At 42.6% G+C, this 16,070-nt stretch overlaps 1 protein-coding gene across 1 annotated transcript in view; it reads right to left on the bottom strand.

Moving 5' to 3' along the window:
* The window catches only part of HIVEP3 (HIVEP zinc finger 3), a gene marked incomplete at both ends in the record, with an annotated part of 63,052 nt that overhangs the window by 17,988 nt on the left and 28,994 nt on the right, over positions 1-16,070 (bottom strand). Inside the window, one exon of the mRNA XM_084300521.1 lies at positions 2,516-2,691. Coding sequence (XP_084156647.1) covers positions 2,516-2,691 — 176 coding nt within the window. The remainder of the gene's footprint in view (positions 1-2,515; positions 2,692-16,070) is intronic.

The following is a 16,070-nucleotide window of genomic DNA, read 5'->3' as shown; positions in this document are numbered from 1 at the left end:
GGCTTCAATATAATAACGAAAAAAAAACGCACAAAATGCCTATAAATAGTATAATTAGTGAAAAGGGGAAAATACTTAAATCTCTTTCTCTTGCAAAAGTTTCCCCTGCTTTTGGAACACAGATACAGAGGGGAGAGGGGTAACCAGATAAAGATCCTCATTAAAAATAATAAGAAAAAAACATTAAACTGCTTCCAGCCTACTTGAGAGTTTACAGCATTAGATCATGCTGGAGAGATCTACCACAGCCAAAATGAAGACAGCTCCATAGATATCCCCCTCGAGTTTATGCTGAAGGCTAAAATTAACCTTGGAAAGCTGATTTCTAAAAGAGCTTCAGCTCAGCTAATACTTTCGCAAGTGCAGTCCAGTAGCAAGAGCTCCAGCTTCTCCATTCTGCAGTTAACTGTGGTTGCAAAACAGCTCACCAGGAAGGGGGACCCGAATGAATCAGGGCCCAAACAAACTTCTCCCAGACGTCTGCAAAATAAGCTGTGAAACCTCTAGTTCTGCAAACCTCCTGGACCTCCACTTCGGACTCCATCACTGACTGTAACTGTGCTGCAGCTGGGCTTTAACTGACAATGTTATCAGCACACAAGGCTGATTTTTTTTCTTGCTTTCCAGCAACAGTTTCAAAGGTGCTTCCATCAGCAAAGCAAACAGATTTTATCCACGTGCTGCAAAGTTATGTGGGGTATAAGCATGCCTGCAGGACACAGCCAGGGCTCTGACTGTGATCCCCCTTTCCCCCCCTCCAGCAGAGAGCCTTTTTCATGCAATTCCAAGTTACCATCATGCAACTATTTGTCTTAAAATTGCTAATCCAGGGAAGTCCAGGGAAGTTCTGCCCCCTCGTGCATCCATATGCAAACAGTTTTGCATTAAAATCCCAGAGTGATTTTTTTTTTTTTTTTTTTTTTGGAAGGAAGCATTTCCATGCTACCTTCCTCACAAGTTTCCTGCAAAGCTGAAGAAGGGAAGTCCTTTGGAGGCAAGCATCTATTTGCAGCGTGCAATCAGCACAGTCGGTGCTGACAGTTTGTGTGCTTCAAGGGAGCAGAGATGGAGAGCAAAGCAGCCGGAGAGATGGTGAGAAGGATGGTTTGATCTCAGCATCCTGAACAAAAGGCTAAGAGAAGCATGATGGAGAGCAAAGTGAGGTGACGGAAAAGGCTGAATGGATTCACCTCTAAAAGGAAAACCTCGGAACAAACAGAAGCAAGAGGGAAAGAGAAAGTAATCGATCAGGTCCAGCTCCAGGCCGGGAGGGAGAAGAAGAACTGTCACTTGGATCTGCTGCGTGTGTCTGATGAGAATTTGACCTCAAATACAGTATCACTTCCCCATGCTCCCAAACGCTTGCTGATTACCAACACACTGTTACCCAGAAATGACCCGCCAGCTTAACCAACAAGCTGTCAGCTCTGGGTGCTGCCCACCCTGATTCATCCAGCCTCAGGGGCACTTTTCTAGCACCGAGGTGCAGATGCAGGCGTGCTATGGTCCATGTAGCACCTCATGCTTCCTCCCACGTCCATGCTGTGCCTCTTTCTTGGGTAAGAGTGGTTTTGGGGGAATGACAGTATTCTTGAGAAATTAACTCTCCCAGCTATGTTATTTTCTGAGATTTGCAATGATGGAGCTATAGATGATGGACTTTTTATATGTATGTCAAACTATAATTAAGACACCAAACTCAGCATCTTTGTCGTGAGCCAAAATGCAGCCAAAGATGGAGAGGAGAACTGTGAAACCCACAGTGCCAGACTCATGAGAAATCAAAGGACCTGGGCACTTCTGGCACTCTTGACAACTTTATCCACTGTATATATATATATTTATATTTTTGGCCTTTTTTTTTCCATCTTCTTGATAGAGTCTACTCGCACAAGTTCACTTTTGGGTTGAAGCAATGATAGAGGGTGCTTGTGAAGAACAGCTGGCAGTGGTGAGATTGTGGATCATTAATGACTAGATGTCCTGAGATGGAGGCCTTTAGAGAAAAAGTCTACTGATATGAAATAGAAAATGTTGAAGCTACATGCAACTGCGAAGGATGAAAATGTGCAGCGCAAATACTGATCTTGAGAGCATGAGCATAAAAAGCCACCCAAAGACTGTCTGCAGGTGTTTGGTCAGGGATGTTTGCCTGCACCCAGGAGATCTCTGCTTTCATTCTGGGGTGGTTTTGCTCACAAACCCCTACCAGTGAAGCTTTATTTCAGGATTTTTCCCTTTAAGAAACACCAAGAGGATGGAGCAGACACGTTGCAGGCTGGCAGGGGCAGCCAGTGCTCTGTGCCATGGCTCAGTAGGACACACATCAGCTTATGGCAGGGCTGCTCCTCTTCGGAAAATTTCAGCCCATTTAAGACTCCCTTGTCCCCCTCCCTCTGGCTCTGGGGGTTTTCCAGACCCTGGGAAGGCCTTCCCTTCCCCTTTGCAAGCGCCCCCAGGAAGGCCTGTAAGTCAATATACTGAGCAGAGGAGCTAGGAGCTGACTGTCTCTTACCTTTGGTTTTAAAAGCAAAGTTACAGTACTTGCAGACATATGGCCTGACGTCTGTGTGCGTGCGAATGTGTTTCTTCAGCATGCTGGGTTTCTTGCAGCGAATTCCACACTCCTCACAAACATACTTCCCTCTTCCACGGCCTCGCACATACACATACTCTTCGTTTGATTTGTACCTATGAGCAACAGGTGTCATGATAAAAAAAAAAAAAAAAAAAAAAAGAAGATTCCCACCTCAAAAGTAGACACAATTTTCCTGGATTCATTCAGCATGTTATTGACACCACCAGTCTCATTTAGCATTTACTATCTGTGGGTAATTAGGCTAAATTCAATATATCTTGAAAAGCTTTTGCCCAGAGGCCTTCTTCCTCTTCTATTTTATTTATTTATTTATTTTTAATGTCTTACATCTGCCTCTCTGTACAGACAAATAGCCCAAAGTCTGAGGTCAAGTCACAGGGTCACCCAAATGTCCTCATTTTCCCCATCCTCAAACACGAACTGAGACACTCATAACAGTCTGAGTAATATATGTCACAGTCCAGCCCGGTGGCCTGAATCATCTCACAGCCTGTGCTGCGTTTTAAAATATGCACAGTCTGTCACTGTACTGTGTGAAGTACTGAGAAAATACATCCCAGATAAATCTCTTGTGACATGACCTTCTGCACCCACTGGGGCAACAGAAAAGCCATCTGAAAGGACCACGATGCTGCGCTGCGAGCTGGGGTCCCTGCGCAGACTCCTGCCAGAGCAAGAAACACCCAGAATGGACACAAAACAAGAAAACATCCTTTTTTAAAAATATTTTTCTAGCACTAAATGCAATGACCATAAACTCAAGGCTCTTTCATCTTTGGCACAATATCATAACAGGTTCACCCGAGAGAATAAGATCGGTCATCCTTCCTTCACATTATATATTCATTTGTTTTCTGTCCATGCATTAGCACATAGGGAAGGCTCTATGGTGCAGGTTTGAAAAATATTTTTAGGTGAGACAAATCATTTAGCCTCCTGCAGCTTAGCAAATGGAGTCTGTAATTTCCTGTACTTGCAGCAAAAGAATAAGGTAACACAAAATCGCCCCCCTCAGATTTTTAAAGAGGCCAAATTGTTGAAGTGTGGTACTGCTTGTAACTTATTTTTCTATCCATTATGAAATCTGTCTGGTCTTCCAAAAGCTCTGAACATCCACACTTGAAAGTAAGGCTTTCTAGAGCATCTTAATAGTGAACCCGAAGACACACAGCATCATCAGTCACCCTCTAGTATCTGCCCAATAAATCCTATTCCAAACCAGAATGGGGAAAAACAGCAGCCAGTCTGAAGATAAACTGAATAGGAACAGCAGTATAAACTAAGAAGTGTAGCTTGAGTGCTTAAATATGTGAAGGTATAGTAAATGCTTTAAAAATAAAAAATGTACTTATAATGTAAAATAATAATAATAATAAAACTGAGTAAACTATACATAAAGATCACGAATCTGGCCCTGAACTGAGATGACGATAGTGACACAGTCTGCACAGGACACATCCAAGAAAAATCACATCCCAGTTACTCAAAGTGGGGATTTAAAAGCGGAGAAAACAAACTGCATGAACCCTTTCATCTCCTACCCATGCAGAAAGCACATGGCCTTGGCTCCATTTCATTTCATTCATTTAGGAAGCGTACAAGTAATTTAAATTCCATGTGGGTGTTCAGGGCACCTACTTCACGTGAAATTCACAATTTTCCTGGGTGCCACCTGGTAAACATAAGGTCTGGACTAAACCTTTTCTCTCCAGCCAGATCCTAGTCTCTCTGACTCAGACTCCCATCTGTAAAGAGGGGTCATGGCCACATCTCTGCTTCAGAGAGATGTGAACAGATGCTTACAAGATGATGAGTTGCTCACACATGAAGGTGATTAAGTTGCAGATTTTCTAAGCAGGTTCAGATACAAGCTAGAGAACAGGGGAAAAATGGGTGTATAGATAGCCCCATTCAAACCTGGAATGCTGGCTGCATCACCAGCATAACCAGGTCTTGGTGCCAACAGCTGCATGTGGGGGAACAGCTTGTGTTTCTGTCCTTTTGCGTCACAAGTTCTCCAGACCATAGCCAGGGTCATCTGGCAGCCCAGATACTCCCATGCACTCTATCTCCTGTAACTGATGCCACAGCAATGCCATCTACATACACACACACAAAATAAATAAATAAATAAATAAAAATAAAAATGACAAGGCTCTCATTATTTGGCCAGAGGGGACTGACCTGGTGTGTGAAGAGCACACACTGACTGCCAGCCTCCATCCCAGGATGTCCAATGACCTCCATTTAACCTTACAGATACCAGTTCCAGGGTACCCATAATTAATGGTTAGACTGGCCAGTGTCCCTTCTTTGGTCAGTCCTATTAAATCAAATAGGAAAGCAACAAAAGGAACTCAGGAATCCTGATCCCCCTTCTCCTGTTCCAATTCATATTTCAGGCTTCCTTCTGCCCCTCCTTTCTTTCTGTCGTTATGCTGGTAATCACCTTGCCATTTAAAAAATGAAATTGCTACTTTATCAGTCTTGTACTTGCACTACCCTTAATTACACTCTCACATGGAAACCTCTAAGTAAGTCCTTTGTGTCCCACGGTCCCTCTGTCGGCCTCATTAAAGCTATCAGGGCCGGCTTTTTCTGGATAAAAAGTGACACGTGATTTAATCTGAAATTAGGCATTGCAGTTTATCTGACGCTCTGTGAGACTAAGCCATCCTTCAATACAGATATTTTTCTACATCTCACAAAGCATGCAGGGAGAGCAGGGAAACAGAAAAGGAGAGGTGACCTAAAGAAATATGAACCCAAACAAGGAGAATGCAAGGTAGGTGATATTGCCACAACACAGGAGAAGGCTGCTGCAAATGGCATCTGTCTACATGGAAGGCTGTAATATGTTTGTGGAGATAATTACCTCAATATGAAGCGGGTTTCTCTGTGAATCTAATATGCTCATATGATTTGCATCAGAAAGACAAATCAATGACAGCTCATTTCACGTGAAGATTTACCCTGGATGAGGAACCTTCCTGCTCCGTAGTGGTTGCTGTAACCAGATTCCTCTAATAGCCACAGTTGGAGTTTGTGTCAGCAAGTCTGCACCTCTCTTCCAGAGCATTGTGGAATTCATAATCCTGTAGTTAGCAACTTAAACCTCCTATGGTGTCACGGCTCCAATCTAATACTGAGATGATTTGAAACCCGGGAGGCTAACTGGCCATTACGAGCTCAGAGACTAATTTGGAAAATTGTTCTTTCAAACAGACACATAAAAAAGGATAAAAATTCTGTTATCTGATGCATTTTCTTAAGGTTTATTTGCTCTGTTCCACTAGCAAATGCACATTTGTTGAACGTCCTGCAACCACTACAAATACCTTTCAGAGCAAGAGGAGCTGGCAGAGCCCTGGCAGTATTTGCTGGCTGCCAGGAACAGTACCAGCTTCAGAGACCTGATGGCCACAGAGCAGGCTGCCGCTGTCAGGAGGCAGAATAACATGAACCTGGGGAAAGCTTTGTCTTAACTCTTTCCCTTTAACATTGTTGAAACCTAAAACCATGAAGCATTTACTCTTTTGCAGGTTTTAGGAGGTTTAGTTTTTACTATTTGCTGTGGCAAATATCTGACTATCCTTTTCAGCCATATACACTTTTTTTTTTTTCCTTTCTCAGTGCTGTGAGCAACATCCAAAAATCTTCCTGTGGCTGAAAACCACACGATAAAAGCTTGGAAAGCAGAGGGAGAAGGAAGCTTTGGTGGTTCACAGGCAGGAATGGAGAGCAGGTTTCTGGGGGACTCAGTGCTGGCTATGAGACACAGCTGGGCTGCAGCACCCCTTCTCTCCTTCTTCCTACAGCTGCCAGGAAATTACCTTGTCCAGTGAGGTCTTTGCCAATGTGCCCTTGCAGGTCACAGCCTCAGCACAGCAGCTGCACTTACATTATTTGCCAGTTACACATAGGTACCCCAACTTTGCCAGTTTCCAAAATCTGTAAGCTCAGTGGAGCATTATGGTACAGAATGCCCCTGGTTAATTTTGCAGTGAGTGAACAAGTATTTCCTCAACTGGTTTTGAAATTTGTTAAATGTACTTGTTTGCTATGTGGATTTCTGGTACACAGTAACAGGAATCAGATATCTGATCCCTTTCCTGAGCTACTGCAATTAGTTCACAGTCAAGTGACCTGAGCAGCCCCGGTTGTTGCCTTTGGTGCAAGTCTTCTGGTTTTATTGATGGCACATTTTATCTGTCATCAGGCTGCACACTCATCTGGCTTGGCTAAATCTTTCGGAAGTCCCTGACAGTTCGTTATGGTATTAGCTAATCTAATTTATGTCCTACGCCACCTGAAAAATTTGACAGATTGCTGATAAATGCATAGCTATTATAATATCACTAATTACTAGTGAGTTTATTGCCTTTATCATAGCTCCCCACTAGACAATTAGAGCTCTTCTTCCCCAGTGATGCTAGCAATACCCTCTTTGAAACTGCATGTGCAGCAGAAGTGCTTATCCTACCCTGTGTGCCCTAGAGAAACACAGGGTGGGAGACCCTACAAGACCGCAGTCTTTGCAAGCATCACCACACACACAGGTGCATCCTTAAGGCCAGACAGTTACTAGGAAATCTCCCTTAAATCAAGCCAAGATACAGCAGAACAAACAGAAGTATTTCTTTACAAAATCCAGACTAGACAATGTCATTTCCAGGTTTCTAAAAGCATCATATAAACCTTCTAGTATCCTGATTTACCAGACAGGAACATTGCACCAAGACAAACAAAGGAACTTCTGAAGAGCGATACAGCAGGTCAGCGAGAGAGCTGGGTATGGATGTGGGAGGCCCTGGCACAGAAATCCCTCTTCCCTTTCTGAAGCAGCAGAGCTTTGGCAAGCAGCACTCCCCAATCCCCAGCAAACCCGATGAAGACAAGTGAGAGCTGAATGAGACCCCAGCACCCAGGCTTACACAAAAAGCATGGCATGAAGGTGTAATTGCAAAGATCATCTTGCTCTTGAATTACGTATCCACAGCTCAGACAAGGTCCAACACCAGAAGAGTTACACTAAGTTAAACTACCCAAGGTGAGCACCTCACAGGCAGCAAACCTTCAGGGTCCCTTCTGCTCCGCGAAACCCTGGGACGGGGATTATCTCTTTTCACATATACACCACAGTGCCTGAAGCAACGGGATGCTCATTTTTAGTGGAATCTAATTCAGATAACAAATCAGCAGCAATTCAAAGACAAATAGCTGGCTTGGACCCATGGGAATCCCACAGGGGCTTAAGGGTATTAAATCTTCTCTTAATCTGCATCATTCACTCTGATGGAGCTGAGGGCTTTAGAGACAGCAGAGCTGGCCCATGCCCACAGCACCATGTGCTGCTGGCATGGGAAAGGTGGCTGGGACAGCCAGGTGCTCCCAGACTGCTCCTGTCCCCAAAGATCATGATGTCTCCAGTGCACAGGGCTCTTTGCACATGCAGAGGAGGTGGACGGATAGGCCCTATCAAGAGGTCTCCATCTTTGAGCTCGGAGTGGGCAGAGGATTAAAAGATGCCAAATGCAGCTCCCTCTCAGGAGTGCTGCTCGCATCAGTTTCCTTGCACACCTCAGGTCAGCAACTGCATGACAGAGGGGCAAAACCAAGAGACACCACGACAGGCTCACAGGCTGCAAACACTCCGTGTCGGAGTTGAAAACCTGCAGCTTTGCTTATGTCTCTTCCAAAAAAGCAGAGACTAGAAACACATGGAAAAAGCAACACATCTCACCCCTGAGTTTCCATGTCCCCAAGTTTGTTCATATGTATGGAGGAAAGATGTAAAGTATAAACAACCACATGCTCCTTTGAGAAATGGTGTCATCTGATGGCTTCTAGAGTTTGTGTTTATACCCTTCAAATAAAGATGTGAGTAATGTGATTAGTTTATGAAAAGCAAGGAATTGCAAGAAACAGTATGGACTGGCAGGTAAAGCAACGGACCAGGAAGGAGGAGACAGGAACAACGTGAGGTGCCTTTGGATGCAGATCAGGGAAGCTGGACTAGTTAAGAGTCATCTGCATCACCAGCTACTTCAAGCCTAAAATGGGAAGCACAGCTGGTGCTCAGCTAGTCATTTGCCATATTTTGGGATGAACTTCCATTCCATCCCAGCAGACATGGGGTAAATTCACAATGTTACTGGTTATTGACACCAAAGAAGGAAAACTTACAGATTTACCCACAGTATCTACCAACCATCTACTTTAACTAAACAAATGCAATTAAAAGTGTTCCTCAGGTGCAATTCATCTCTTTGCAGAGGAAGTACACAGCAGCTTAAGCAAACCAAAGCCAGGATTTACTGTTTTCCCTCCTTGGACTGCTTTCAGTTTGGACTATCAATTGCAGAACTGTCCCAAGAAACTCTGCAAGTCACCTTGGTGGGCTTACAAGACCATGAGACCATCTGTGTGGAAAGGGATGTGGTGTAAATAAAGGTTGTGGCCTTCTGCCATGGTGGTCACTGCAGGATGCCTCCGACCACCTTGTAAGGCACTGAGAAAACCTCCCTTTAGACTCTGCATCCTCCAGGCAGGAGGTGTGAAGAGCAGGGGACACCCAGAGAAGGCAAAAAGCTGAATCAGTCTGGGCTAAAGCCAGTGATCTCACATCTGCTCTAAGGCAACATGCCCAGCTGTCACTTGCCCCTGGCTGGTGCCATCCTGTCCATCCTCGCCAGCCCTGCCACACTGCAAGGCCATCAGTAGGGTCTGGGGAAACGGATGAAAAGTGCAGGACATGGCGGGGGACAGCAGCAAGGCAACATTGCTCACTTTTTGCAAGTGGTGCAGTACATTAAAACTACCTTGACAAGGCCCCCCCCACAAAAAAAAAGGAACTTTTGTTCCAAGCTGCTTTTCAGGCCCCAGGCTCTGTAAAATATCTTATGACCAAGCAATGAATATTGATAGACAAAAATAGGACATTAATTCATTTTTGGAGATTTAATTTCACTACAAAAAGTGTGAATGTCTTCATGGACACCCGTTTGTGATCTCCTTTGCTGTGTTATTTTTTATTTATATCCCATCCATGACGGGGGGAACTACATTCAGAACTGCACACCAACTGTGCGTCACTTATCAGGAAACATTTTTATGAAATAGTCATAAAGCACTGAAGAATACATTATTAGGAGATTGAATCCCCATTTGTGTACATCAGGGGGTGTACTAGTCATGGAAATTATTTTGTTGTTTCTGAAATCTACCAACATTGACTAATCTTACTTAGATAACTGATCAGGTGTAGCTATATGACCACCAAATATTATTATTTGGATATCAAGTCACATCAAAAGAAGGCCATACTTTTTCAGAGCAGCCCTTTGAAGTATTTTGCACTTAGCATCTTTAGTCCCACCAAAGTGCAGTGCCTTCAAAGGGGAAGGTGTTGCTTATGGCCATCTAACCTGCTTAGGAAAAAAGAGGTGACCATCAGATTTCTGGCATGTAAACCCTCTGTGTTTTATGCCATGAGGTCAGCCGCTGACTGAAGGACTGGGACACAATTTGCATGGTTGTGGCACACATGAAGCACAGGGAGAGGATCTGCTCACAGGGAAACCAGCACTCTTTGGCAGTGCTGGTGTCCCTCAGAGCCAAATGCCCATCTAGCTTCCCAGCAATGCTGATCACCATGACTGCAAAGTACACATTGATTCAACAAGAAACTCTAACGACAACTTCAGAAATAAATGTATGCCATTTGCTTCTTCTCTGCACAAATTTGAACATAGATAGGTTGAGCAGGAATTTTATGTCACTGCAAATAATAATAAAAAAATAATAATCACACAGGACAGCTCAAGCTAAAGTTACCCTGTCTGTTTTTTGGAACTTCCCTGGTGGGTCCTCACAGCTCAGATTTTACCTAAGGCAATTTTCCACATTTCTTTTCTTTGAGTGGGAAACAATAAAGTGGGCGTATCCTCACACTGTACTCCTTGTGATCACAGTTCTGTCAGCACGACCTCGGTGGCACTGGGGCTGTGTGGGACATGTCAGCTGCTTCAGAAATGATGCTAGCACCATGGGTGGTCGAGGCACTGTCCGAAAGCAGATCAATGATTCTCCAGCTTGCCTACAAAAATTAACACTGGCAGAGAACATATATCATGGAAAAAAGCCACAGGAGTTGCTTCCTATAGCTCTGCACTGTGACGAGGCAACCAGACCACCAGGATGTGGGGAGGTCAGTGTAGAAACACGAAGTCAAAAGAAATCTCTCTTAATCTGACCACATCTGGAACACTACGTCCAGGTTTTTGTGTTTCAGAATTTGAATGACACCAGCAAGCCAGAAAAAAAAAAGGAAAGAAGCAATTTCTCTGCTGAAGGGGATGGATGCAAGGATGAATTGGGAGAAAGCCATACAAAAACTGAATGGTTCAAACATCATACCAAAACAGAGACGATTAAAGGTCCAGGGACAGGCTAGTCATCTGGGAAGATGTGCAGAATGGGCATGATGGGAAGATATTTCTTTAGTATTGATGGTTATCCTAGGAACTACAAATTAAAAGTAAGGAATAGAAAATTAAGGCTAAACATTAAAAAGTATGGGCAGTGTCCTCAAGTAGGTTTACCCTGCACAAAAGTGTGGCATAGATTTAAGCTGTATAACACCTCCTGTGTATTCAGGCTTTAAAGTACCTTTCACTTCTCTCTGTAAATTCACTGGAAGAGCTGACACAAATTTTGACACCTCTGTAACACACACAGCGGTCTCCAAGATTAGACAAACAGCCAGAGTGAAAGCAATACAGAAACTATGCATAAACAACCCAAATCCACAAAAGAAGCTTTTACGAGCGTAAAAACACCGGGCAGAGAACGACTGTTAAATGCATTTTTCCATCAGCGAAAGCAATTCCTTTTGCCAGTAGAGCCTATTTTGATGGAAGAAGGGACAAGAGGATTTGTGATGGTGTCAGCTGGTCTGCACCAGGGGAAAGCTCCACCATCAGCTGTATTATCTGACCTTCCCTAACCTGGAGAGCAGGCACTCAAGCAGGGTGGTATGTCCTGCACAAACCACAGGACCTCCTTCAATTAAATTAATCCAACACAAAGAAAGCACAACACCAGCAAACATTGTATATGGATGTAAACTGCAGAAACAGTGCAGATTGTTATTACTCCTCTGAATGTTATGCTTGAGTGAAAGCTTGATTTAATTTTGGGTTGTGGCATCAGACCTTTTCTAGTCTATTAGAAGTAAAATTACAGTTTTACTCATTATGGCTCTCTCTGCTGTTATACAACTTCACCCTCTCTACGCTCTAATCACTTAATTGTCATTCTAAGCTGCTCTAAAAACACATCTATTTCAGAAAAAAAAATCAATGTAAATAATACTACACTGTTTTATATAAGGTGACAACCCAGCCTTTGATTACTAAAATGCATTTAGAGATGAAAGCAGACCAAAAAAATGAAAGTGCGTTTACTGCAAGGTGAAAACATTTCACTGCACGGTGTGTGCATCATCATTGCAAAGGTGGTCAGCTTTAGCCACCAAAGCATGAAGAAATGTGGAATTACAATGATTTTGTGCACAGGCTAATCAATTCCTTCTGGGCTTCCTTTCCATTAAGCCCAATTGCAAGAGCAGAGAGGGAATGCAAAAACTTCCATACGCTCTCACATTTTGTGTAATGACTGGGCCATGTGTCCATATCCTCAGAAGATGCCACACAAAGTCAGTTATTGCAGAGTGCATGGCATCTGAACACCTCATCCCACCACCACTGTGACATAAACGGAAGAAGAGAGAAAGAGAGAAAGAGAGAAAGAGAGAAAGAGAGAAAGAGAAAGAGAAAGAGAAAGAGAGAGAGAGAGAGAGAGAGAGAGAGAGAAAGAAAGAAAGAAAGAAAGAAAGAAAGAAAGAAAGAAAGAAAGAAAGAAAGAAAGAAAGAAAGAAAGAAAGAAAGAAAGAAAGAAAGAAAGAAAGAAAGAAAGAAAGAAAGAAAGAAAGAAAGAAAGAAAGAAAGAAAGAAAGAAAGAAAGAAAGAAAGAAAGAAAGAAAGAAAGAAAGAAAGAAAGAAAGAAAGAAAGAAAGAAGGAAAGAAAAAGAAAGAAGGAAGGATTAGCTGCTGAGGTGCTGGGTAATGACAAGGACATGAGGCAGCATCAAAACACACACCTGCGTTCCACTTCTACATGTCCATTCTGGAAGATTTCCTTAAACAAATCTTGTTTCTTAATTAAGAATTTTTTCTTAATTTGTTGTTAGGACAAATTAATGCTGCACAATAGCAAGACTGGACTTTTTTTCCCCAGCACCAGCAAGACAGGGTGGGTCACAATGCGAGAGACCGCAGGGGTAAGCACACACACTGTTCCTGGGGCACTCCTCCAACACCATCTTTCCCTTTTGAAGATCAAATACAAATAGAATAAAATAAGAAATTATGAAGAAAAAAATAAAAATTAAAATAAAAATAAAACTGCCAGACTCACACAGCTGATTCATAAAATATTCACAGAGAAAGTCTAGCATGGAAATCCCTGTAAATGACCTCTCAATCTCATTTCTGTCTCCTCTGTCCCCATCAGAATTGATTAAACAATTTCCAGAGAATCTGACATTAACCAATCTTACCCTAAGTGACTCTCGACTGACACAGATACTCACTGTTCCCAAAACAGTTCTTTATGCAACTATTTTCTTAAGTGCTATGAGTGATTCTGGATGCCATTGCTGTTTTAATTATAGGCTGCCTTCTTGTCCTTCTGTCGCTTTTCATGTCAAGAAGGAAGGAGTGTGTTAAATGGCCTTACTCCAGTATTTTATTTCTCAGAACTAACTCTACTCATTGCGGTGTCTGTATTTTCAGAAGTATGTGAGGCTCTCTAACACTTGTTAGTGCTAAACAGATCATTAAGTTCTAGAAGAAACTGTTTTAGATTGAGGCCAATTAAAACTTATTGATTATTTAAAACTGCACAGAGTATGTTTAACTGACACATAAGTAAGTGCCTATATTAATGCATTCTATCCACGACTCTTGAATAGTCAATAGCTTCAGGACCTATCCTGAGAGAGGGTCTCTGTTTTGAAGCTGTTATCACACACTAGAGTTTATCTTAACACAATTACCAGCGTTCAAGGAAATACAATTCTTTGTGAGAGTTTGACTTCTGAGATGTACAAACGTGGAAGCATTTGGATGGTGTGTTTCTGTGCGCTTCCACAAAGAACCACCCACTTTTGACAAACATGTGCTCTTAGGGTACACAACACCTCACTGTTCACTGGATACCATCACGTTGCAGCTACCTCCACATTTATTTCAAGCAGATTTTTTTCTGTGCCATTTACTGAAAATTTGATGCCATTAATTAGCCTTTTTTTTTTTTTCTTTAAACATTGCTGACTTTTCCACTTGAGAAACAGAATTTGTAGTAGCCTGGCAGAAATTCTGTCCTTTTCAAAGTCAAGTCCATTCCTTACAGTAATCTTGTTTTCAGATGGTTATTTCTTACACGGGTAAGTAATACCAGTACCAGTAGATCTGTGATGCAACAATCAGAGGAGTCTCTCAATGGCCTTTTTCTGGCCCCCCAAAAATCTGCTTTTCCTGAGTGGCACTTTCATATGATTCAATGTTGTTTCCATTTGTGGGTGAATTTCCTTTGGCTTTCAATCCCCTGCTGATCTAACTGGGATATGCAGAGGATGCTCAACACCTCTGGGCCTGATGCATGGGCTGGTCTGGAAGATTTCAGTTTTTGAGGTCTTGTTAAGCTGCCTGTCTCCCAGACATGGTTGTTTCCTCCTCAAGCTCTCTGTGCAGCGCCTGTCCATTCTGAGGGGTTCATGGTGCTTTGTTTGCTCCATTTTTGACCCAGGCTTAGATTTTTCTGGACACCATACCATTAAGATGCAGCACAGGGGAGTGCTGTTATCAGATAGGCCCCGGTTACCTAACATGAGTCAAGGTGATAAACTCTTAATATTCCTGCCATGGGACATGGTAAGTAAAAATTTACTCCAGTGACTACATTAGAGAAATGCACCTTCTCTTCTGACAGCACATCTGACACATGCCTTTTTGTTCTCCAGCCTATTAGGAATAAATAAATATCCCATGTACAACTTACACCTCAATGGAACACACCTAGGGGCCTTTGGGACAGGTGCACAGACAAAAAAATCACATCCGTCCCTCTATGCAGTCCATTGCTACATCATTTACTTTTAAACTGTGGAGTGGAATTTCATCATATCCCTTGAGAAACAAATTCAACTGACACTTAAAAGAAGGTTGGATTGGGAATTCTTTCCTAGCATTTTGTTCAAAATTGTATTTATGTTTTCTTACATTAATTTCATCTAATAATTGCTTAAACCTCTGAAGTTCCTCTGATTTTTGACATCATTGTCACTCACCTGAAGGTGTCCCATCTACGGTCACCAGAAGTACAGGCAGGCAGGAAAAGAAAATGCCATCTACTTGCTTTTACAATAAAGCTATAATGTAGCAGCCAACTCCATAAGGTCTTCAACAAATCAAACTTTATCCTTAGCCTGAATACTAATTGCTTTTGTGTTAAGACTTATAAAGATGATACTTAATGAGGTTGGTTGGTTTTTCATTAAAAAAAAAAAGAAGAAAAAAAAAAGGAAAAAAGACACACTGCACGTTTTTAGACTAAATCACTGTTGTGTTAAAAAAAAAAAAAAAAAGCCAAATTTCTGGACATAACAAAAAACAGTAATTAAGACAAACACCACACAAGGGAAATTTAGCTGCATTGTTCTGCTACTGCTATGGAGCAAGGCACTTGGATCCCAGGTCCCCTGTGTCCCATTCCTTATTTACGCCTCCGCAGTGGGAGTACGAAAGGTTGGACAGTGCTGCAGATCTGAATGGGGTATTTGAAAACCACTTTACGCTTCACTAAGTGGGACAAGAAACAGCAAGAAAACTGAGACCAAGATCAACATCCACTGTTAATTCATGGCTCCTCAGCTTATTTCATGTACTAGAAATAACCTGCTTGCCAACATTACTGGAGAGCTGCAAGCTGCAACTTGAACAGACAAAAGAAATGGCAAAGATCATCTCAGTAACAAGAAACACTCACTTAGAAGTTAAAGAACTGAACAAGAACTGAACAGACCAAACTCAATAGCTTTTCAGCCCCGAGTTCAAACATTTCACCCAAACTATGCAAGTGATCCTTTCATCCCAATCTGCGAGATGAATGCAGCCTGATGCTGAGCATTTCCGCACCACTGCGAGGGACTGGCCAGGGCTGTTCAACCACACTACCAGTGCTGTGCACAAGTAATCCACCAGCCCTGTCCTGCCCTGAATGGATTTCATCACTCAGGACTTCAGGCATCTCTGTGCTGGGCTTCATTTCATGGCTTAGACAGATCTTAGAGATAACTGCAGTTATCATGCCCACACACCAATCTGGCATGAGGACTACAGCATCTTGA

The sequence above is a fragment of the Netta rufina genome (genome assembly GCF_964035555.1).
Source record: "Netta rufina genome assembly, chromosome: 23".
Classification (NCBI taxonomy): domain Eukaryota; kingdom Metazoa; phylum Chordata; class Aves; order Anseriformes; family Anatidae; genus Netta; species Netta rufina.
This window is presented reverse-complemented; position numbering and strand designations above follow the sequence as displayed.